Source organism: Acipenser ruthenus, chromosome 8 (assembly GCF_902713425.1).
Source record: "Acipenser ruthenus chromosome 8, fAciRut3.2 maternal haplotype, whole genome shotgun sequence".
NCBI lineage: Eukaryota > Metazoa > Chordata > Actinopteri > Acipenseriformes > Acipenseridae > Acipenser > Acipenser ruthenus.
This window is the reverse complement of record NC_081196.1, coordinates 16,753,020-16,778,580: the sequence shown is the minus strand read 5'-3', so window position 1 is coordinate 16,778,580 and position 25,561 is coordinate 16,753,020. Positions and strand designations below refer to the sequence as shown.

At 37.2% G+C, this 25,561-nt stretch overlaps 1 protein-coding gene across 1 annotated transcript in view; it reads right to left on the bottom strand.

The window, feature by feature from the left end:
- LOC131737735 (conserved oligomeric Golgi complex subunit 6-like) overlaps positions 1-24,590 on the bottom strand; it is a 63,171-nt gene extending 38,581 nt beyond the window's left edge. The window contains exons 1-4 of the mRNA XM_059028624.1: positions 24,384-24,590; positions 23,085-23,228; positions 18,647-18,718; positions 15,510-15,568 (exon numbers count right to left, since the gene is read on the bottom strand). Coding sequence (XP_058884607.1) covers positions 15,510-15,568; positions 18,647-18,718; positions 23,085-23,228; positions 24,384-24,521 — 413 coding nt within the window. The 5' untranslated portion in view covers positions 24,522-24,590. The remainder of the gene's footprint in view (positions 1-15,509; positions 15,569-18,646; positions 18,719-23,084; positions 23,229-24,383) is intronic.
- Positions 24,591-25,561: the final 971 nt, after the last annotated feature.

Here is a 25,561-nt window from a genome sequence, read left to right as displayed (position 1 = left end):
TAATATGAGAGAATTGGTCAGGGGTCTGAATACTTTTGCAAGGCACTATATATATATATATATATATATATATATATATATATATATATATATATATATATATATATATACACACATACATACATGCATACATACATATACACACACACTTCACGTAAAAGGTGGATTTATTTCTTAAGCAAGAAACCAAGGTAATACAAAGGGAATAGCGATGATCAGGGATCCTAGTTTTCTACAATAGAAAAATAAATAATTAAAATCTGCGTTATTCCGGAATTGAAATAAAAGGCTAAAATGGCTATTGCCAGACTCATTGACCCGATCTTTTGGGGCGATTTTTATTGTTTTCGGCATCTTTAAACAGCGTGTTCAGTAACAACAACAGTCGTCTGGATACTGAAGTAAACGGCAAGCCACTTCTCAACTTGAATGTGACAGTGCGCCTCGTTCAGCCTTGACCTCTGTACACCAGACACAGTTTTATTCAACAAGAATGTTTACGTAAATGTAAAGCAAAATTGCCTGTGTTGATGGTTATACATGATAAATGTATTGATTTGGTTATCAAACAAACAAAAAAAACCTTGCATATTTTTTTGCCCCGCCTCGAGTAGAAAACGAAAAATTATCTGACAGCATTGAAAATCTGTGTTTTTCCATGTTATTCCGCAGCAAACAGATTCCTAGGATCCCTGGTAATGACATTACTACTGGACAACTACAACCAGGAATCCCCGTAAGGACGGATATGCCTCTTCAGAGATTACCTAAACACCAAGAGTTGTATTACTATTACTATTATTATTTATTTAATTTGTATTGTATCCGAAAAATCTATACAGAGGTTAATTTACAAAAAAAGGATCCAAGGGAAGCCTAGTGAATAGCACTGTATTCAAAGCAAGATTTACTAAATTAATTTATGAGCTTTATGTCCTTCAAAAGATCAATGTAGCCTAGAAGACTATATCCATGCCCATTCAGATATAACAGGCACCATTTTAGGCAGCTCATTTCACCAATACTGTGTTCAGAGTATAGAACTCTAATCTGCCTTCCAGATAAATATAATCAAGGATAATTAAAAACATATTTTGCCTCAGAAAGCTTACATTTGAACACAGCTGGACGACTGCTAAATAATGCAAAGAAACACCCACATGTTTTCCAAGGTAAACTAGCAAATTGGTTGGCATATTAAATTTCTCTTCATGGGTGGACATTATTCACTTTGCCATGGAAACCAATTATAAAAGGGATGACACTAAAGAGACAGTAGAATTAGTCACTGCATAGGCTCACGCAATGCTTTTCGTAGAGTATAAGCCAAAAATATGCCACTTTTAAGTTTAAGAGAGACCCTCAAAATTGTAGGGATCACATGCAGCTGTTCAGTTTCAGTTTCTTGCCAAAACATAAAATAATAATAATCATGTTCAGAATAAACAATGTACCGTACAGTCCAAGTGAAAAACATTACACCTAGATTAGACGCAGAGATGTAAATCGGGAGGTCAGCCCCTTTTAAATTAGTAAGGAAAAAAAAAAAAACGTGCTATTTGTAAAACTTCACTTCAATTCCACAAAAAAAAATCCACTCTGCTATGTATTCTATCTAATTCTAGCAGACATTTTAAAGGATTAACATCCTTTAAATGCAATGGCTTGACCCTTACCTGTTATAACTACAAAAGGGCGACCTGCGCCTCACACCGACAGCAAGTTCAGAAAGCATTATTACTTACTTTACAAAATCATGAACACATTCCTTGCATGTCTCCTTAATCTAGAAGGTGCTTAGTTTCAACTGCTCAGAGTATGGGAATTCCACTATTTTAAAAAACGTAACCCTTGACTAAACCTCAACTCCATCCACACATGGATTTATTTTAAATAATGTTTTAAAAGGTTTGTTTGCTGTAACCTGCTATACATGTTAATCTACAGTACTAATCCCTAGTATATGCCCTTAGAATGTGTGGCATTGTTTTAATAAAATAGCAAATCGCAGATTTGGTTGCACAATAATTGCCTCTAAAAACACCATCTCTCTCTCTGTAAACCGCCAGTCGATTGTCTGTACTGCAATAAAACGCATAGTGGTCATTTAAAAGTATGATCATTAAATGTATGAGTGCCCTGATGATCCAAACTGCCCCATAAAGTCACTGGAGAAATATATAATGAAATGTCCAAAGAATCCACCAGCTTTCTATCTTTACTAGGGATGCACGGTACACAGATCGGCCCGAATACCTACTTTTTGAGCAGGGTTCGGATTCGGTGAACCTAATCCAAATCCTACATCCGCCCAAACACACATCCATTTTAATACATCCCTCCAATGTGTGCAGTTCTTTAAATAAAAGACACAAATCTGGTATTGAATGTAACTGTTGTATTTAATAACAGGTATTCAAGAACAAGAACACGTTTGATGAACTCTGTCGCAGCTCTCAATTCCCTAAATTACTGGTGGCTCACGCGCTAAACACGTCACGCAGCTGCTGAATGCAAACATCCCATCCCCCCCCCCCCCCCCCCCCGTATGCAACACAGCACAGTCACATCACACTTTCAATGGAGTAAAGTGATGCAGTAAACCTGTAATATATAGTAACAGCAAACTGTTGTAGACTTTTGTGCTTTGTTGCTTTGTCTGTGTAACTTTACAACTGTCAGATGTGCAAGACATTGTTGAACAATATGCTTTAGTAAATGACATTTTACATTATTGTAATGTGCCAATACAAGTTGAACCATTTGGGAACTGCTGTGTTTCATTAAAATCATTTTAAAACCACTGAAACGCCGGTCAGGCATCCAGGTTTTATTAAACAATTAACAAGCCGTTGCAGTGGTAGATGGCCGCCACTAGGGTACCAGCAATAGTAGCCCTACTGCGGGAGGACATACACACGTGTACATGAAAATTATACAAAAATGCAAAAACAGAACAAAGTTGGGGAAACAGCTCAAAACAAAAGCTGGTCAAACAATGGCTCAGTGCTGCACATTCATTTCAATTAGGCAGGGAGGGAATTCTAACCTCCTGCCCTGCTATATCTAGCACAAATTTAATTTGAAAAAGCTTTGAAAACATTTAAGGCAGCATTTTTTGTTGTCTCCATCTTCATTCCAGAGGCGCGCCACCGTCTGGTGCTGATCGGGTCTGCTAAACCTGTTTTCTAAAAAGTGGTAGTTCACCCCTTCCTATAACTTTTGAGAATATTATAAATGTTTAATAAGCATACTTTTCTTTTTTCTTTCTTTCGCTTAAAAAACAGTGATTAGACAAACGTGATTGACATTTCATTTTGCAGTTTACATACTGTGTATACAGTAGTCTTATAATATGAATAAAACAATACATTTTTAATTGTGTTTGTTTTTTCCCTCTAAAACGGCATTTTCTAAATAAGGCAAGAACATTGCAAACATTATTTCAAACTCGCTTGAAGTTTAATGTTTGAGATTACTATCCTCCGACAATGCTTAACACGACCCCCTTGCAAATGAGGCCACGGTCTCATACATAAATACATAAATAATGAATCAATGACGTGTCTCTTATAAATATAATTTACTGACTTTATGTTCATTCAATAAAAAACATATTGTATTAAAATGTTTTTATTTCACTTGATGCCCATTTTTAACACCCCGCAATTAATTGCTATTCGTAGATTGAGCATCATCTTTAAATCTGTTCTCAAAGCACATTTTGCAACTTGATTATACCGCTTTACTCAAAGACCAAAGAAGCTGTCTCTTCTTTTGTGTTTCGTTGTTTGCTTGTTTGATATTTTCCACTTCGCAATTTGAGAAAAATCTATTTCTTTGATAAATTTGTCAATGCTCAAAATCTCGAAATGGTTATTTATGTCGTCATTGACTGAATCCTGACTATGAGTGTAACATAGTGTAACAACTTGACATTTCTCTCTCAGATGAACTTGATATTCGTTGTATTCGTTATATTTTTTGCTTTAAGGCGCCTAATATTAAAACTACAGATTAATGCTACACATTTAAAGACTCTCTACACTACTCTGGGTGATACCTTTTACACTGCAACAATCAGCATCTGTCAAACAAATCTATACATTTATTTTGATATGCTGCATCTTTGATTATTGCGCCCTTGTGACAAGGATCTTGGATAGGAAAGATGATGCACAAGCCTGACGTGTGCATGTTTGCAGCCACAATCTCGTTAACTTGATTATACTGTAGCAAAAACATGCGCACACATGTATTTCCAGCTGTGTTTAAATATATTTATAGTACCAGAAGTTTTACTTCAGCATAATATCCATTTATGATGGCTTTCAAAATTATAGTGGCAACAGCCATGCTGCTTTGTTTCACAATGTGCCAAAGCTGTCCATTCGCACAACAAAATAAGATGTTCGGTTCTAAAGGCAAAATGACAGAGATTCAGCAAGGATGCTACTAAAGGTTTCATACAGCTGCTACTGTACTTTCAGCTCAGTGCTCTCAACCTACTTCAATGTTCTCTTGTAATCAACCAAAAATAAAAGTAAATGACACAGTCTGTCTTTCAGAAGTCTGCATCATTTTCAATTATGAAGGTACACAGTTTTGAATGTTCTGGGACTCAGTGTAGAACTTGGATTCAAATTGAACCAACACACTGCTTCAGTTATTTAAATAAAATGCCGAGCAGGCAAACTAGCTGTCCTTTGAATGTCTAAATTCAGTTAACTTAAAAAGATGAACCGACTCTATCCTAGTTTATTGTCATGAAGTGTCTCTTTGGCCCTGGCAAAAACAGTATAAAATATTTTCACATGGTTATTTCCCCCAGAGTTTAGCAATCTGTCACTTGTGTTCTATAAATTCAAGTGTAGAAAAAGGTAGACATACTATAGATCTTGTGTAGAAGGGCTCACATATATTTTCAGATTTATAAACCACCACTGTAGGTGAATTTGGGACAGTTATCAATAATATAGATCTAAAGTAGTAACAGCAGTCACAAAAAGAAATATACTTCAAATAGCTTTAGGGATTATGAAGGTCTTAAAATTGGATAACTGTTTCGGATTCATTTAAAACTAAAATTGACTGCCAATTCACTGAAATTGTACACTTTATGATAAAAAGGGATTTTAAGTTGCCTGGAAGAAGCATGAAGGCATGACAATCACATTCTTGGCCTTGGATGTAAAGCTCAGATGAAACATTTGGCAAAGATGAATGAACTGACCATTCTAAAGCCAAACAAATATATTTATCTTTACTGCAAGGTACATCACATTCTTTTGCTGACCATACAAGATGGGCAAGCAATACTGTAGTTTTAAAGCAAATACAAATCATTGCTCATAACCTACACTGTGCCTACTGTATTTTAAGGACTATATAAAATAACATATGGGACAAAATATTAGCATCACATTTAAGGCCTATTTTGTTAAGACAAAAATGTATGTTAGAGGAGTAGGTATTCATAACTATAAAACACTTAATGGTCATTCAAGAACCATTTGCCAATGAGCTATGTAATGCTTTTAGTATTGTAATCACAAGTCATTACACAGCTAATTCTGACACATACTAGACAGTATATGATTCTATTTATACACACACAGAGTTATAAATAGTTTAAAATCATATACGGTATATAATAAGGAGATCGTTGTTACTCATATAGGCCTATACAGTAGTGCATATACTGTTCAAGTAGAATAGTCTTGTTCGTAGCAATTTGTGATAATCTACTTGTTATTTGCTTGTCTCAACTGGGCCCACATTATTCCACATCACAGAATTAGCAAAACAAGTGACACAGTCAGCCATGCGTATGTACAGTATGACGTCAGCAACAAAAAGAGCATCCACATCATGGTTAAGCAGGGATATTGAAATGCTCCCTCACCTAAGTGCGTGGAGGCTCCACGACACAAGACCTTTGATATCCCTGCATTATGGATAAACACAAAGATTGTCAGTGCTACAAATGCAGCACCTTTATTATAAAATAAAAAAGATATACTTTACAAGTGCATAGCTGTAAGCTCTTGATCCCTCTATGTATTCACAGTGCTGCTATGGGCTGCATGAAAGAAAGAAAAAAAAAAAATAATCACACAAACATGGATATTTTTCTTTGCCATTAAGTCGCCTCACTGCAGCAAGTGTGATTACTAGTACATAATGAGCTCCTATTAGGTCAGCTAAAGCCCCTTTCCATTACTGTCATGATGACTCAGCTGTCTAAAGTCTGTCAAGCGCCAGTTCAGAATATATTAGGACAAAACATCGGATTAGAAAGCTAAAGAGAAAGAGGAAGTTTAGATAGCCTAACCTTGGATTATTCCATCAAAGTGAAAACAGGTCTCATATCCTGTACACTAGTTGAAACCTGATTGTGTACTTAGTGATAAAATGGTGTGTTCAAGATATTTTTAGATTTCTTTGTTATGATGTTATCCAATTATATACAGAGCATCAAAAGAGACTATTACAACACATTTATTTTCGAAAAAAATAAGGTATATAAATGATGGACATTGACTAAATGTTTTTGGTTTCTTTTTAATCACTCAACATTCATCCTTGACCATGACACTCTTGAGTGACTATGACTGAAGCATATGCACTTAATCACCTAATTAGTGAGACAGTTGATTGGATACTGGATATGGAGTGATTTCAGCTGTTGTATTGCAAGCTTGAATAAAAGCAATAAAGAAAATCACAGAAAAAAAACAATATGCCACGTCTGTCAAGAGAGTAGCACCTCGTGCAATCGGCATGTTGGAGACTGGACTAAGGCAGCGTACTGTGGCTTGCCGTCTTGGGTGCTCACAGCCAGCAATTTCAAACCTGGCGAGATGGTATAACCAGACACACTCTGTCAATAACAGGCCACGAACTGGGAGACCAATAAGCTAGTTAAGACACACTTACTGTCATAACTGTGGATGTTCACGTGTGCATTTGTAAGGTTTCAGTGTGTGTGCTTGAGCTTGAGCTTGAATTCTGAAACATTCGGTGCATGCCTATATATACAGAACAAAGGAGTCTGATTGTAAGCCATTTACAATATACTACATTTATTATTAAATTAGAAGATAAGACGTATCTAATGATTTAAAAATTAGTTTCCATTTTTATGATACTGCTGTTGGATCTAGATATATTAAGGCAGTGAGATAATGAAAGTCTGACTATTACATGGGCTCTTATCAGTGAAGCCACTCTGACAACTGTTCTAACTCATTAAGTGGCTGATTATGCCACCGAGAGAAAATAATCTGCTTGGTACAAAACAAATACAATAATAATTGAAATGCTGCAGTTCTCCCCTCTGCTGCTGGATGGCACAGTAGATTTGGAATGAGATTCGAAGCCTTTAACCTCTAGGTTACTGGTTCAATTTCAGCTGCCGACTGCAGGTGATCAAAAGTCATTTCAATCTAATGACTGTCAGGGCCTACGACGATGACTGCGAAATTACTTCTTGTCCTTGGCTCAGATCCTACCAAACAAGTGTTCATACAGTATTACAGAACTCACTATTTGTTGCCATTAGCTATCATATATGCCTTTTTAATGGTAGAATGTAACACAAACATTATATGGGTTTGCTTTTCTAGGCTGATTCAGCATAAACAGAAAATGTTGGGCAGGAAAGCACCTTTTAATCAAAATCTAATATACTCAACGTTTCATCTAAAAATAGCTATGTATTGCTGTCACGGACTAAGAGATAAATGCTAAAAGTAAATATTCAAATTGTGGACCAGCACACTGGAAACTATATGAAACTAATGAGCCCAAACAAACAAGCTTTTTTCAACTGAAAATGGCATTTCACATGCTGCGGATGTGAGAACACCCCATTGGAGTTGACAGAATCAACGGGATGCCTCACATGATTTAATCTTTGCTGTAGGTCTTGGTCAGTGGAAGGTATTTAAATCCCATCACATGGTCGATGACTGGTGACCTGACCTCTGAGCTCCACAAAGCTTTAGGACGCACTGCCTCTAAACATGGTCTAGTGCTCCTATTTAAACAAACTGTGCCCTGACAGAACACCCTGGAGAAGGGAAAGGAAATAAAACCAATAAAATTGACAAAAAGGCCAGTTGTCTCTACAGATCTGTCAGTGAGGGTAAATAGGACTTGAACGCTGGCTTGTCTAGCCAATGAATTCAGTAGCTGAATGCTGGCTAGCCCTGTACGACACGGCACTCTTGCCAGTGTTAAGAGGATGACTTCTGACATATGTTAACCTATTTGTGTGGTTTGGGGGATGGAGCTAGGCACCCCTGCATCCTATCATCTCCTTTCATCAATTAAATCTACTCTATTTAACCATTAGTCACCCCTATCTAGCTGTCTTGTGTTTTTTCGTTTCCACCTCCTCCTCCAGAATCTCAACTGCCTTTGCATCGGTCTCCTCTGGAGGGTTAGTGATTCTAATTCCTCCAACCCTTTGTTGAGCTTCGCTTTATTTACCTCGTAGCGGAGGGTTCTCCATGAGTCAGAGGGGACCCCCGGCCAAACCCCTCCTTTAGCATGCATGATTCCTTGTCGTCTTCTCTTTCAGGTTCTGATGCCTCTATTTATGCGAGGGCCCCCAAGCGGTGGAACCCCTCTTCGTTTGTCGGGTCTCCTCAGCGACGGAACTCCCCTTCTGTATGTTGGGTCTTGTAGAGGCGGAGCCCCTCTCTCTACATGTTTTATATGTTACCAACTCCATGTCTTTAAACTACATCAGATGGCCTTGCTCCACCTCGTGAACTGATATACTGCCACACAGAGTGACGTTTAAATAAAACTTCTTTATCTAGTAGTTATTTTTGCAGATCTTCAGGTACAATGCATTCCACAGCTAGATGCTACTGTCAAAGGGGAAGTCCCATTTTGGCTTTTAAGGATCAATTATAAGTGTACTGTATATCAAGTAAGACTGCATAGGAAAGACAGCGCAGATCATTTTCATTCATTCCTAAAACCTGTGTGGGCACGAACTGTGATCAAACAAATCTGTTTAATCTAATTTAGTTTCCTTCTAATAGATTCAAAGCCCTAGATCAGAGTTTAAAAATGTTTTTCTGCAACTATGTGAGGATCAAATTATATGACCATAGCCAAGGGAGCAAAATCCAGGTTAACAGCAATATAAATGAGACTTCCTCTTTGCAGGTAAACAGAGCTTTAAAGCAGTATCAACAGCAAAATGAAGTACTAAACTTTCTGGCACGTTCAGCCTATAGCATACTGTAATTTTGCTCTTTAATATTTTGTCCAAATAGCTAAATGAAAGCCAATCTAAAGAAAAACATTGTTCTCTAATTTAATTCCCATGCTCTTTAAAGCATACAGTATTCTGCAAGTCATTAAATATAAACTTTGATGCCCTTAAAAAAAATAAAAAAAAATAAAACTAGACTAGTAGTCTGTTTTCATCTCCACTGTGCTCTGGAAACACACAGGACTGTACGTGTCTGCGCTCCCGCGAATGTTGCGCATTCACGGGAAACACGCCCAAATGTGAAAAAGAAATCACTGATAACATGCTTCACTGCATTCCTCACACACCTCTTCCTCAAAAATATGTGAATGGTTGCACGTTCCACAGCAATTGAGTTAATCAGTAATCAATAAAGAATCAGTTTGTTTAATGGTCAGCATTGTCAAAACTGTTAAGCATAAAAAAAACATCAACAAATGGTGTTTAAATGAGCAAATAATTTACACAAAAGGATTCAGGTTGGTGGAAGACATCAATAAAGTGATTTCCAAGTAAATGCACCTCCATATTTAAGTAGCTGACCAAATGTTTACTGTACACGCATGTTGCTTTTGTACTGTAATTCGGAGAGCGATAATCTGCCAGATCCTTTAATTGCTGAGAGAAAAAATAAAAAATAAAGCAAAATTAACATGGGCACCTTTCTATTTTGGGTTCTCAGGAAGCACTAAAAAACAATAACAAAGTCATCCATGCTTATCTCCTAAATGTGTCATAGCTTTTCCGCAACACTGACACTAGACAGACCTCACTGCACAAGCTTGCATTATCGCTTGATAGGGAAAGCACAACTGATGGCAGTGTAATGGAGTTTTGTGATCAGCATTTATAGTACTACCTGCAGATGAAAATGAGGATCCTTTTACTTTTCAGGGCTTCTTTCAGAATACTTGTCCCTATAAGCCATGAGAAAAACAAGCATTGTCCGAAGAACAGTAACACGACCATCTGTAGGGTTTTGTTTTGCCGAACCAATTTTTCAGATCCATAGCTTTTCTTAACATACAGGTAGATATATTAAAATGGAACAATGGTGCTGACTGATTGAGCACCTGTACAAGCAAAGAGGGATTTGGTGACACCTGCATGCAAGTTACACCATGTCTAACTAATCCCCACTGATATTATAATACAGCATCGCCTTAATATATGGCTTTTGTGCTTAAAAATCTAGTACTGGTATCATATAGTTAATTTAAATGCTGATTGATGCTGATCCATTAAGATATTTTTTTTGCACTATCATCACAGATATACAACTATGGTTCTGTCTCTATAGATTTAATCTCTGCAGTCAGTTGTTTTTCCTGTACACTTTGCTTCAACTCAATGTGCATGTGGTCACTAGGTCAAAAACATGGAACTTCCATCTGTCATTTACTAGGAGCGTTTATCAAGGTGACTAATGTCATCACCGCAATTTCACTAAAACCTCACCGAAGACACAGCGATTTGCATTTGTGTGAAAAAAATATTCTACATTATATCACCATTCGTACAAAAATCCTGCTCATCTTAATAGGGTGGGAGGAAAAAAGCCCTGCTCTCTTTTTGCTTCTCTGCAAGACTTGCCTTTCTCATCACCTTATCATCATCATGAGGTTGCAGAGTGGCAGTGGAGCATGGAATCACCAACTGTACATCACAGCTGTCATAATCCATCTGCCAATACCGCCCATCTGAAGCCTCTTCAAGGTCAAAACACGAAAGCCGCTAAAAGCAAACCATCTATAGTGATGTTGACTATCTGTTTCATCAAGCATGGCACTGCAAATTACCAAGCCTTTCTATCATAACATCAATTAGCTCCATAATTTGAATGCTAAAAGCTTAATGTGCTATGCATTCATTACACAGGGTGTCCCTGCTTTATTGCATAAAGCATGAAGACGGCAAAGAGATCTGAAGCGTGAATTCCAATGGCATTCAATTAAGAGTCCAAAATCCACTTATTTTATAGTGGAAAATTACAGCATGTGTCTATACAACTTAATTACAGTTATTCGATTTAGTAATTGTTTATAGAGAATAAATAAGGTGACTGAACGGATCACTTACAGTTTTTTTTGTTAAAGTGAAATGACTACTGTACAGTTAAATGCTATACCTTCCTGTGTTTTTTCAACAATACAACCATTTTTACTACGAAATCAAAAGGAACATAATATCTACCCAGTCAACATAATTCCCATTTAGTTCATTGATTTATATCATCTGTTTTTGTTATTTCTTTATGTATTTATTTAGCAGTAAATGGTCATAAGCTGGAAGGGCTAAACAATACCAAGCTTTTGTTATTTAAAAAAAAAAAAAGGAAATGTATAAAAATGAAAAAGGGCAACCTGCTGATTTACTTAAAATAACAATTTAAAATACACAGAATGTTAATTATATTATATAAAATCTGATCTGCAATCCATGACAAGATTTTAATAAAAATGCTTAATGACCATGTCTTCATGCTTCAATTTCCACTTACTCCTTCATCAAATTAACTCATGGATCCCCATACTTTCTGTAAAGCAATGGATGATCTTATTGAAACGACACTTTCAGACTATTTATACAGAATGGTGTGCTCAAACAAAACAAGTATAGCCGGATATTCTTACTGTACTGTATTGTACTGTACTGCAATAACGCATACTTTAAGAAATAAAATACCCAATTTCTGCTACAGAAATTTCAGTGAAACTCAGCACAGGATCCAAAAAAAGAAATAAGGTGAAATGAAACTTAGAAAGAAAAAAAAAACCTATTAGGAAAAAGATCGTTGTTGTTCAGAGTTTCAAATATGTTTTTTGCTCTCATTGCACTTGTGGCATGATATCCATTTAAAGTATTTTTTATCTGCTACTAACAGATATGTTTTGCGTTCAAGAGCCTGTATTAATATACAAAAGCTGATGCATCCCAATATGAATGGTTTTAGGGTGGAACACAATGATGTTGAACTACAAGAGAGATGTTCAATGTCTGCAAGACATTTTTTTCTTTTTAAATTTCACAAAATGCTTTGATGTTTATTATTCTGGGTTGCTTTGTACATTTTTCTTTGGCGGTATTTTAATTGCTTCTTTGAAGTAACGTATTCTCCATTTAACAATTTATCTTCAAGTGCTGCCTTTGTAATATTACTTTGTACAAGCCCAAGCGAGTCAAATGTTAGGCAGCTCCATAGAAAATAACAACATTATAAATTGCCGATTTTTAAATTTATTTTTTAATATATTTAGGGCTTTTTTTCTTAATCTAAATAAGACCTCTGGGAACAACAGGATTTATTGTAGTGAGGGTTGGAAAATAAATTTTCTAGCAAAAATGTTGTAACAGCTGCCTGTCTTTTAGCTTTGTGTGCTTCATTATTGCATTTCTTGTTGGCTGTTGGTATCTTTGCAGCACATATGACAAATAAAAATATTTACAGAAGCTTCATCGGTTACATACCTTTTCTATTCTAGAAGTTAGATAATTCTAATACAAATTTATTGCGAAAACTCACCCTGTGCTCATCCTAATTACATGCTGACTGCTACAAAAAGCTTGGTCTAGTAAAAAAAAATGAATGGAAACAAGAAAAGAGCCAGTGCATGTGTAAGAGCCAGTGCATGTGTAAGAGCCAGTGCATGTGTAAGAGCCAGTGCATGTTGTCTTTGTGACAAATATAATTTAAAAGTGTTCATAATGAGTATAGTACATACCTCTGTGTCAGTGTCAGGGACACAACAGAGAAATTAATCTTATTCTATCTTGCCTACTGTATGTCGCCTATCTACTTCCCACACCATTTCATGGCATCAAGACTTAGACACACATCTTACACAGAACTTCAGTGGGCCTAAGCTGCCAGAGGCGCCTGTCTGGTCTCCTGCTGCGTCTCAGGAAGGATTTTTTTTTTTTTTATCTCCTTTATGTTTGATGAGATGCTTCAATAAACCCCAGCACACAACCTAATGTCCTCGGGTGCTGTTATAAACATAGCTATGTTACTGCCAATCAAGCATCAGCAATGTTTGTGTCTGTGGCGTGTTTCAGCCTGTGTGCTTTGTGTTGCACATGGATAAAACAGAACTTTGATGTTAAAGACATAACAATGTTACAGGAAGGGCACTGGTCACAAAACATATTTCCCAGGTAATCAAATTCATTTTGTCCCTTAAAATATCCCTTAAAATCAACACACAGCAAAAAGCAGTCTTCAAGCCTAATAGATAAAGGGTTTATTGTGCTCTTAGAGATCAGAGTTTACTCTGGCAGTACACACCACACTTCAAAGCACACCCATTGGTTCTTTAACACTTTGGATGCCAGGCTTTTTTCATTTCATTGCACCCTTTTCCCTAGATTGCATCTCGTCTACAAACACTCGGCTGGATTTTACTATCGTTTGGGAGGCAACTGTTTTCTGGGAGCAAAGTTTTTTAAACTAAACGCAACTATACAGTGCTTACTAAACCCCTGTGCATGTGAAACAGCTCCTATCTATGTGGCTGTCATGAATGTGCGGTCAGTTCTAAAAGGTGCTACAACCTCACCTCATCAATATGGTAATTGTGATCAATAGGGTAATTAATATCTTAAATTGCGGTCATTTAGCCTACTTATTTAGTAATCACTGCTAAGTTTCTTTTGCTTTCAATTTACCGAATGTAATAATACCCTCACAATATTTGTGCTGCAGCAATTTCAGTAAATCCAGCCCTTTCTTCTTAATACAGTACAACATATCTGAGTAATAATAAACTCTAAAAAGCAAACATGATGCTTTCAGGCTTTTTAATGTTGGGTATTAGATTGCAAGAAGTTCCCATTTAAACGTAACAGAAAACGGAACAAAAAAAGTCTAATACCACCCCCCCAAAAAAACGAATAAGCTAATGGCTAAAACATGAGGGGCTAATCACCAGTGTTATAATCGTTAACAAAACCGGAAACTTAAATAGATAAAAAAAACGGTAAATAAATGATTCCGTCAAACAAACAGAATTTAGAAAAAAAAAAGAAAACAAAACCTAAATTAACACAAAAAATGTAAATAATATGAATAATGCTGAATGTGTTTTCCATTGCTAGCAAGCAGGGAATAAATGATCATATTAATATCACCTTTTCTTATTGGGGGATTCATACATCAGTGAACATAATAATGTATGATTTGTCCGTACAACGACAGGCCATATGGCGCAAGTTCACTTGGGAGTAGTTCAGTGCATTTTGTGAATCAGAACTGGTCTAGTCCCACATGTAAAAAAAATAGTTGTCTGTTCTATAATGAGTTTGCTTTCCACACCAACAACAAGCACCAGACTAAAGTCATAGAAAAAAGCAACAGAAACGCAGCTTATTCACAACAGGTGGGCACACTTTAAAGATTGTTACCTTTAAAGAACTACAGTGTCAAGTAGTTGGCTAATGAAAAGTCACCCACGTCAAATGCATAATGTCTCACACGTCACACAGTTCTGATAACATCAGATGAATACAAACAAACATGTAAAATCAAAGACTGAGGTTTGAAATCAAAATATAAATACGAATCTATAGCACTGACATGAAACTGAACGGAAGAACGAATACCAATTTGTTAATTGACAGTTAGCATGGAGGGATCATGGAAAACATGTGAAAAAACAACTGTAGCAAACAATAGTTGATTGTTCTAGAAGAAATAACTACCATCAGAAAGGCTGACTTGCAAAATAGAATTCCTCATGCTACAAAAACTGCCAGATAAAGTGGAAACCAAATCTATTGGGATCCTAAGGATGGGAGCAGTTGAGAAATCCAAAGACACCTGTATAGTACCCAGACTCCAGTGGTTAAAGAATGGAGCTTGTTACCAAGCGGTTCCATGTTCAATCCCAGACTCACTGTGTGTGACGCCGAGCAAGTCACTTAACCTCCTCGTGCTCCGTCCTTTGGAGACGTAAAACTGAGGTTCTGTTGTAAGTGACTCCGCAGCAGATAACTGTTATATTTTATACCCAATACCAAGTTGCGCTTTAAAGGGGTTATATATGGTGGTCCTGCCGTGCAAAACACAAATGCAAATTAAAATACACAAAATCAAAAAATGTTTGCATTTGTGTTTTGCACTTCAGGGCCACCATAGTTATACTTACTATCACTGGAATTTAACTGAGCAGCCTTTCTAGCATCCATGCTATGGAAAAAATATGTAGAGTTAACGTGCCACTGCACTTGCATAACTTACTTTTCACCCTGAAGCTTGGTGGTTTTCACCATGAGATCTTGAGTTTGTTCTTTTGCAGCCTTAAAAAACAAAGAGACTTGAGTCAGTAAACAAACATGTGACTATTGCTGTGAAAGTGAGTGTTTCCTCAACTGCTAAACTACTATGATTTTTCAGTAAATGGTGTCAAAAATGGTGTTGGGCACAATTTTTAAAGACCCAGATAAATATAATTGTTATAGTCTGAAAATTAATCTTATATGTTAATTCTGTCTTGCTGAAATACAAATGATGACATTGTACTTTTACTTCAAAGCAAAGTTAGCAACAAAAAAACCCTACTGCAACCGGGTGGTAGAAACTAGCTGAATGTTCAGCGCTGAAAGCACTTTTTTGTAAGGATGGAATTTTGCTGCTGATAAGGAAAACTCAGCAGAATCCTTAACATACTGTGACAGGAACTGCCAAAAAGCGAAAGGATTAAGTGGGACAGAGGCAATGGAAAATTCTGCATGCAGAATTTACAGATGAAGCTACCTGCAGTGGTCATTTTGAACAAGGCTTTAAAAAGCTTCTAGAGCATTATTTAATTGTCAAATACAATCACATTGCATTTTAAACACCATAAACTATTCACTTTTAAATAAGGCACAATGGAAAGCCTGCAATGACTCACATTAATAAGTTTGGCAGTGCAAAAGTCCTTAATGTATATAGTGTGTGTGCGGGAATGTAAGGTTGGCAGGGATGGGGTTAAATCTGTCCCTGCCAGCAATCACAGCCATTCCCCAATTAGGTAATGGGCGAGTGTTTGTGCTGTGATTTTTGTATTGTTTTGCAACGTGGTAGTGAAGGCTAACGCCCAGCCTACAAGTGTGTTACTCTTTTGTTTAAACCTTTGATTTTGGCCCATGTGCCGTGTTTTATTTGTTGTGGTTTGTTTTTGTGCTTAATAAACATGCGCATACACGCTTAAACTGCAGCTTTCTGTCCCTGGGTCTAATTCCTGCCGGTAGCCAGCCTGGGCTGTGATGCTACCCACATGGGATATTGACCCAGAGCAAGACTGCAGTTTAAAACGGATCATTGGATTTGTTGGAACCCCGACGCATCCCAAACCCAGTGGGATGGCAGACTGGAGGACCTCAGTGGCCTCAAGGAACAAGCTAGATGCTTTCGTGGAGTTCGGGCACGTGGTGGTATTCCAAGAGAAAGATGAGAAGCTGCCTGCCCGAAGGCTGGAGAAGTCCAAACTGCCTGCCCCAAAATGAAAGAAGGGGAGGAGAGGCTGTTCCCGGAGGCGAGGAAAGGAGCCAGTGCCATCTCCAGCACCAGAGTGGGAGGTGCTGCCTGCCCGTGCCAGAAAGGGAGGTGCTGCCTGCCCGAGTGCCAGAGAGGGAGGAGCCACTGCCATCTCCAGAGCCAAAGGTGGAGGAGCCGCTGTCATCCCGAGAGCCAAAAGGGGAGGAGCCACTGCCATCTCCAGAGCCGTTCGTTGGAGGAACCAGAAATCCTTTGTTTGTTGGTTGAATGTTTGTGCTATGATTTTTGTATTGTTTTACAAGTGTGGTGTTCTTTTGTGTAAACCTTTTATTTTGGCACATGTGCCGTGTTTTGTTTGTTCCTGTTCGTTTTTGTGTTTAATAAACATGCGCATACGCAGTTAAACTGCAGCTTTCTGTCTCTGGGTCTAATTCCTGCCGGTAGCCAGCCTGGGCCGTGACGCTACCCAATAAGCAATGGGAGTCTTTGTTACCTTCAATGGGTTATGGATTCAGTCTTACTGGGAATAATGTACCTTGCAAAAAGCAGACACGGCAACTTTAGAAGAGCTTCTGCAGCCTTGATTTGTGTCTATTAAAACTTGGTGCCACAATCAGGTAATGATTCCTTATCCTTGACCTTGTCCTGGACCTGATTTGAAATGACATGAAAAATGTTGCTCTCCTCAATATCTTTATTGCTGATAATGATCTGTGACTTTTATAATGAAAAGTTTTTCAATCTGGCAGATGGATTAGAGTATATTCTCTAAAGGAAGTTGGAACAGGCCTCTTAGATTTCTTCCAAGCTGTGTACTTTACTTCAATCAAATTATTTCACTGGCTCTGGTTGCAGCTGGATTCACTTAGATAATCCAAACGTTTCAGCTGTAAGTCTCTAACCTTTAATCATGTAAGATTCACAACGCTTCAAGTTTAACCCTGTCCGTAAAATGCCAAGCAGTAACAGCCTGAGTCCCTTTCCATAGTAATTTAATTTGTGTGGAAATGTACCCCCAGAATAAACTGATACACAGGACAACAGGCTTACTTTCCAAAGTGTTAGCCATATTTTCTAAAAATGAGCAGCACACTTAGGAATGTGCCGTGGAGCACTGCCCAGACAATTAATGTCTGGGCAGTGTCTTCTGCTAATAACTTGAAATGATAATACTTGCAGTTTACCGTCCCTCTTCTGTATTACATTCCAATACAAGCCTAAACCTAAAAATGGTGCATGCTAGTTCTGCTGGTTTGCAATTACTAACCTTGTTTTGTATTTTGTACAAGCATTTCTTAATTGCTTTCTATATTATACATGTTATTTGGCTTATTAATTTGGCTGTAAGCATAAGCTAAATAATTGCCCATGTAGGGTCACTGCAGTTGTTGTTGTAATAGTGCTTTTAAAGGAAGCACTAGCAGCACTGGCAATAGGCAAACCTGAAGAGAAAAGCTACCAATGCACCTCAACCCTGACCTGAGCAGCTGTTGAGGATTCTGAAGCTTAGGTTGATTCTACATAATACCTTTACGCCGGATTCATATCCAGACCTTCAGTAATAAATCCAGATATGTATTGCTGAAGAAAAAAAAACCCTGAAAAAGGTGTAGACTATCGGCCAAATAAATTGGAGCACAGCATGAATAATAAGAAGCCTCATCACTACAAAATATTACAACATTGAAGAAGGGAAACTGAAAAACCCAATTACTGTTTATCTTAATCTCAGTCTGCAACATAAGCTGTGCCAGAAAAGCAGTCAATGTGAATGCCATGTGGGACTAGAGGGTAGTGTTACTGGGCGCCTAGCCTTATCAGTCTCACTGTGTGTGCAAGCAGGCAGGCAGGCAAGCATGCAGTTCCTCCAGGACTAAGGTCTCCACCATTCTTACCTTTAGACGGTTTGTCATATCCTCACAGCAGTTGCTCATGGCCTGGACATCTTCGTGCACACTCTCAAGCTCCTGAGAAATAAGAGAAAGGCAAAGGCCACATGACACCACAGTTAAGAAAGGGACAGTGTTTGTGCTAAACCAACAGTTAACCTCTGTGGTTTTTAAACCGAAATCTTTTCCTTTGAGAAACACTATCTTGCTTTCCAGCTTGCCAGACTTGCATATCCGAGGTACCGATTTTTAAAGTTAACCTACATTTCTCTCCTTGGTCAAAAAGGTTTTTTTATTTGTGGGATTTATTTTTTTCAGCTCACCTTGCAGCAATAGGATGACGATGATATTTCACCAGTCAATCTTATAATGTCCTTTGGGGCCCTTTATACAAGATTTAAAGTTTAAAGTTTTAATTAAAGAAAAAATAAAAATCCCTTGTGTTCGTCACAAACACTTTTTCAATTTACAAAACTAGAACTAAACAACTTAAGTAATATCATTTAACATCTCTTAAAGAGCAAGTGGCGGGGTCCTGAAAAATACAGCATTACACATCCCCAAGTGGTACGGAAAAGAAAAGCCAGTTCACTTGTTATGTTAATTTTTTTATTATTTTTTTTTTAAATCGCTCTTCCTGCAGTGATCTCAAACCCCATTGCACTGCAATATCAAATTTAACATTAAATAAAATGGAAATGTGAAAAAGGTTAAAAGAATTTGTCACTGAAACAGAAAAGGTGCTCTGTACCCCACCTGTAATGGAACTCTGTTGAGAGAATCAACTGTGGACAAACTATAAGACACTATGTCAAAGCCTGTGGTCTACAGTATATATAGTATGCCACTTACACAAGTTTACCATAGTAAAAAGATAGCAAAGTGTAATAAAGCATAGGTAAAAAAAATATCTGTCTGTGTATAGATATACATATGAACACAGACACACTTTTTTCTTTGTTATATATTAACAGTAGACCGCATGACAACGATTCTAAGCACTGTTTGTTGCCTTCATCTACGTGTGTTTTAATATTTTTCTGCATTCCAATATCAGCAACAGCATCGCCGTGTCTCGATAAACAAGCCATGGATACTTCATGTCCCATTCAAAATTATAATAACAGATTTTTTCATTTGCTTTTTTGTGCATTACTACTGCTTGCAACTGCTTCGGTCACTGTAGTACTCGTACAGTCAGAAGTAAATGGCTGAGATGCAGATGAGCAATCTTCTTCATGAGAATCCCCTGAAGATGCTGACTGCTTAGCAAAAAAACAAAAATAAACATCTGTAAGGGCTTTCCTGTTAAATTAGTGCGGAAAATAACAAAAGCACAACGTTAAATTAGGCGACTGCAAAAATGAAATGTGAGTTAGAAGTAGGATCGGGGGTGAACTATTCACGTAATTTGTCAGCTCTGTTTGAAATAAAATTAAAGGGACCAGAATTAGGCTCAGGCAAGATATGAAGGTAAAAGCAAAGATTGTTTTGCAATTAACAGCTTTTAATTAGTTTAATTATAAAACATCCATCCATCCATCTATTATCTGCAACCGCTTAATTCTATAGAAGGTTGCGGTGAGCCGGAGCCTAACCCGGCAGACACAGGGCGCAAGGCAGGCCTACACCTTGGATGGGACGTATTACCACGAATATGCATGTCTGCGTTCCTTTCCATTCTGTGCGTCCAGTGAACGCAAGACAAAATATTTTTCAGTCCAATGGATTTATTTTGCGTCTAGGACGCAAAATTTTGCGTTAACACAACCTCTGAAAACTGCAACAATACTGTGGTGAACTTTTATAAGGGGTGTAAGCAATGCGGCAGTGAAAGGATTGGGTTCACTGAATTGCTTGACCTAAGTCATCACAGAATACATATGTGTACCAAGTATGAAGCCAGTATCTCGAAGCATTAGATCTTTATCATCCGAAAACCAAAAAGTCATATGAGTCCAATATTGCAGCCACCTTAGGTATGAGGTCAAAGTAAATGGTGCTGTTAGATTGTGCAGACAAAGTTTCCACAGCATTGAAAATACAAAGTTGCCAGTTTAAATGATTTATGAGATAGATATTAGCACTGTAGTAGTAGGTGTGGAGGCAGTGGGTTAGCAAACTCATACAACTTCCTTTACCGAAATAATTCTGATTTAAAATAAAATCAGCATCATGTTAAGTACCAGGCTGTGCATGCAGCTTCAGAACAATATTAACAAGAATAATTTCAAGAAGGTAATGATATTTTCTTAACAGATAAATTTATGTTTTAAATCAGGACATTTTAAATAAAAAGAATTAGAAACTGAATATGGCGGAGACTACATCATAGAATACCATACCGGTATTGCATGAACAAAATGGCGATTTTCAAAAGGCATTTTTTGAATAGAATATTTTTGTATGGAATGCTGGATTTTCTAAGGCTTTAAGTGCACTGAATTTCATATTACAGTAAAAAAATGGAGAATCGCATTTGTTGCCTGTTCTGACTCACTATGGCCCATTTCTTACTAAATATCTCTGTAACCCTGAATATATAATCATTTCTCCTTGAAATTCGGTGAAATCACTATTAAGGCCAGTCAAAGGACCAACACAATGTGGCCTTATTAGTGGGGTCACCCAAATATTGAAGTCAATAGAACTGGGACTGTAAATTTATGACACTAATTGCAGCCTACTGTAGGTAGCCTTTAAGGAAGGTTTCACTGTACATGAAAAATGAGCACTCCAGCACACAATTACAGCCAATGGTGACCTAAACCAATGCAAGTGTTCTTGATGTGTGTTTCAGAAAAAAAAGCTTCTTTGAACAGAGGCTGATATTCTGTGAAGTGAGGAACCATGCGTGTTGAACTAGACTTCACCACACAATCCAGCAACCTAAATTCCCTCTAGCCGCTCGCCACGTCGCCACAAGCAACATGTTTTCACCAAGGTCACCACGGTGGCGAAGACTTTGAAAAATGTATTTGTGTAAGACTATGCCAGCATGATTACTTTGAACGTATGCTGGTAGACGAATCAATACACACTGTTTTGTTTAATTTTGCCCAATGAAAGCCATTTAGCTTGATTATGTAAATACGCACCAACGTTGTTTGGCAGGACAGAGGTTCTAAATTAGAAACAAAAATATGACTGTGATAGTCACAGTCACTGTTTGTGATCTCTTTAAAATATAAAAATATATTGAAATATAGTTTGGAAATAGTAACAGAATGGTTCCAAGAACATTCGGAAGAGGAACAATTAATAATTATAAATGAAAAAGAAGGATTCATCTCACTGTGATTTATTGAGTTTTAATGTTGGAATCGGTGTAACATTACTGTCAGTAGTCCCAGGTGAAAAAACACTGTAAACAAAAAACTGTTTTTTAAACAGTCGTGGCTGTACAATCCAACTTAATATTACAAGCTTGTGTAACTAGAGCTGCATTTGGTCAGGGAGGCATTTATATTACCATACACTTATAGCACTGTCTACTGGCAGTTTCGCTTTATCGTTCTGCAGTGGAAAGAAAACTGCGACACTGTCAAAATAATGTAAAGGTGCAGTACATGAATATCTCTGCAAACCAATTCAGAATTCAGGAAATCTGCAAGTACATTTTTCATGTGTGACTTAAGCTTGGTATTGATTAAATGGGAATCAGAGTTATAGTGCATATTTTTTAATACAGTTTAAATATACTGTTTATGTGTAAGTAAAGGGTAGGGTCTGACATTTAAATATCTACGTGTTTAAAAATAAAATACACCTTTTTTGTCTTGCTGAAACAGTATGTTTATAACCAGTTTATACAAAATGTTTATACTTAACAATAATGTAAACAAATGCCCACAAAAATCATGTAGTAAAACTGTATTATTTTGGCCTTGTGAAGTTGTAAAAGGCAGACAGTACCTATATTATGAATTCTACCAGTGACAGAGTGTTGTTTGTATGTCATTCAGGCTGGCATTGGAAGCTGAAAAGCTCACCTATATTATTTGTGTTCAGGGAAACCTGTGGTGAGTGTGGTGTTTAGGGGAGAGGGTTATTGGACACAGTTATAGTCAATATGTTTATTGTATTGTGTACAGTAAAACAGTTTTACAGTTTTCTTTACTATTCTTTGGTGTTGTTAAAAAATGCTAAGTAACGTTAGCCACAGTGGCTAACTAAATTAAAGTCTTAAAGGGAACACAGTCAACTGTGCGCTACAGTCCACAGTAAAATGCTTTCTAAAATCAACCCTGAGGAGTCTTTGAGGAAAGACAGTCCCCAACACACAACATTCACTCTCAGCCCTCTAACCTGTAAATAACCTAGCTGAACAATAGATTAAAAGATGACCAATTATAATGTTGCTACTATAATAGGTAATGATATGGACTATAACCCCACCATCTTCAAAAGGCCATGGCCATTGTTTAAGGTTGTGTTTAGTTACCTCTTTGACATCTTTAAATATTCGAACAAATTCTTCATTAATGGATAAACTCCGCCTCTCTATGTCTCCTCGTAAGTTTCTTCTTGTTCGTAAACTGTTTTCAGTAAAGAAGACAGAGAGGGCTTTGAGAGCTTCCAACATTTCCTGTAAAAAAAAAAAAATGCATATTTACTTACAGGTTACTTTCTTTACACCACATAGTGGAGCTTCTCATTGACTCTGAAACGTATCTATTATCTATCTATCACAATATTGTATTTTGTAGCGCATTTAAATTAAGCAAGAGATGCCAGACCCTTAATTTATTTGCACCCATTTTATGGCAACCACACTGCATGTCAATAAGAATAAAAATGGGTTGGCTATACTGAATAAATGAGAACAAGTTACCGGATTCAAATATAAAGTATGTGGAACGCTGTAATAAACTGTAGATGGGTGTGTGTGTGTATATATATATATATATATTTGTTCGTAATTTTTGCTAAAACTATACTAAATCTATTTACATGCATATTCAGGGTGTTGGGGTCCGTTATAGAAAATGTCTCGTAGTAAAAGCATAGCAAACTGTAATAAAGCATAGTAAAAGCATGGTAATGCATAGGTAAGCATTGTAAAGAATAGCAAGGTTAAAGCATTTAAAAGAAACATGGAACACCAGGGTAAAAATCAATGCAAAAGCATGGTTAAACTGCAAAGATACCGTGATAAACCTTTATAAAGGTGTTTCGGGGTAAATGTGATTACAATCTTGCACTCCACTATGACAATTCCAGTCTGAATTTATATAATTCTAACTAAAACGTAGTACGAATGTGCCAGGCATTATCAATTACTTGTCATGTTTTACTTTTAGGACGAGAAATATAGAAAGATGAATTACGTAAATCCTGGCATTGGTCAACCCATTTCAGAAAATGTTCGTGCGGTGTACAAATAATAATATTCAGCTTATTTCTGTCACTTAAAAAAACTATCTAAAATAAATCAACCTGAACACAGTTGCCTGAGTAAATACGTGTCACTAGTACAGTACAGTTTGCCATGCAAAATGTAAACAGAGCCATGTCTCTCAAAAGCTTCCTGCAGCGGTGCAGGATAGTGTAGGTGTGACAGCTGCGGAAATATACAGTATATACATCACACAAGTGCATTTTAAATTACATTTTAAATATGCACATTAGATAATAAAATAAACACTAAAGTAATGCAATCAATATAATCTGCTAAAGAGCGTTGTGAGTGGCAGGTGTGTCATCAATTTGAGCTGGACCACATCTCGCAGCAGTCTCCTACCTTATCATTGTCCAGTCGCGTATCCAATATTTTATTGAGTTTCCTGGATAAAGGGTTGTTTTGCTGAGACGTCGCATTGCTGGTGTTATTACTGACATTTGAAGTATCTGAGGGAATCTCTGCTTTAATGTCAGCCATCTTGAAAACAAAACACGTCTACTTAGGAAGGAACCACATTTTGAACTCCGACTGGAAACATGCAACTAAGCAATTGAGTTCCGCATCTCTATCTGCTTTAGAACATAGAACATAAGAACAAGAAAGTTTACAAACGAGAGGAGGCCATTCGGCCCATCTTGCTCGTTTGGTTGTTAGTAGCTTATTGATCCCAGAATCTCATCAAGCAGCTTCTTGAAGGATCCCAGGGTGTCAGCTTCAACAACATTACTGGGGAGTTGGTTCCAGACCCTCACAATTCTTTGTGTAAAAAAGTGCCTCCTATTTTCTGTTTTGAATGCCCCTTTATCCATTTGTGACCCCTGGTCCTTGTTTCTTTTTTCAGGTCAAATAAGTCCCCTGGGTCGACATCTATACCTTTTAGGATTTTGAATGTTTGAATCAGATCGCCGCGTAGTCTTCTTTGTCCAAGACTGAATAGATTCAATTCTTTTAGCCTGTCTGCTTACGACATGCCTTTTAAACTGGGGATAATTCTGGTTGCTCTTCTTTGCACTCTTTCTAGAGCAGCAATATCCTTTTTGTAACGAGGTGACCAGAACTGAACACAATATTCTAGGTGAGGTCTTCCTAATACATTGTAAAGTTTTAACATTACTTCCCTTGATTTAAATTCAACACTTCTCACAATATATCCGAGCATCTTGTTGGCCTTTTTTATAGCTTCCCCACATTGTCTAGATGAAGACATTTCTGAGTCAACATAAACTCCTAGGTCTTTATCATAGTTCCCTTCTTGAATTTCAGTACCTCCCATATGATATTTATAATGCACATTTTTATTGCCTGCATGCAATACTTTACACTTTTCTCTATTAAATTTCATTTGCCATGTGTCTGCCCAGTTCTGAATGCTGTCTAGATCATTTTGAATGACCTTTGCTGCTGCAACAGTGTTTGCCACTCCTCCTATTTTTGTGTCGTCTGCAAATTTAACGAGTTTGCTTACTATACCAGAATCTAAATCATTAATGTAGATTAGAAATAGCAGAGGACCTAAT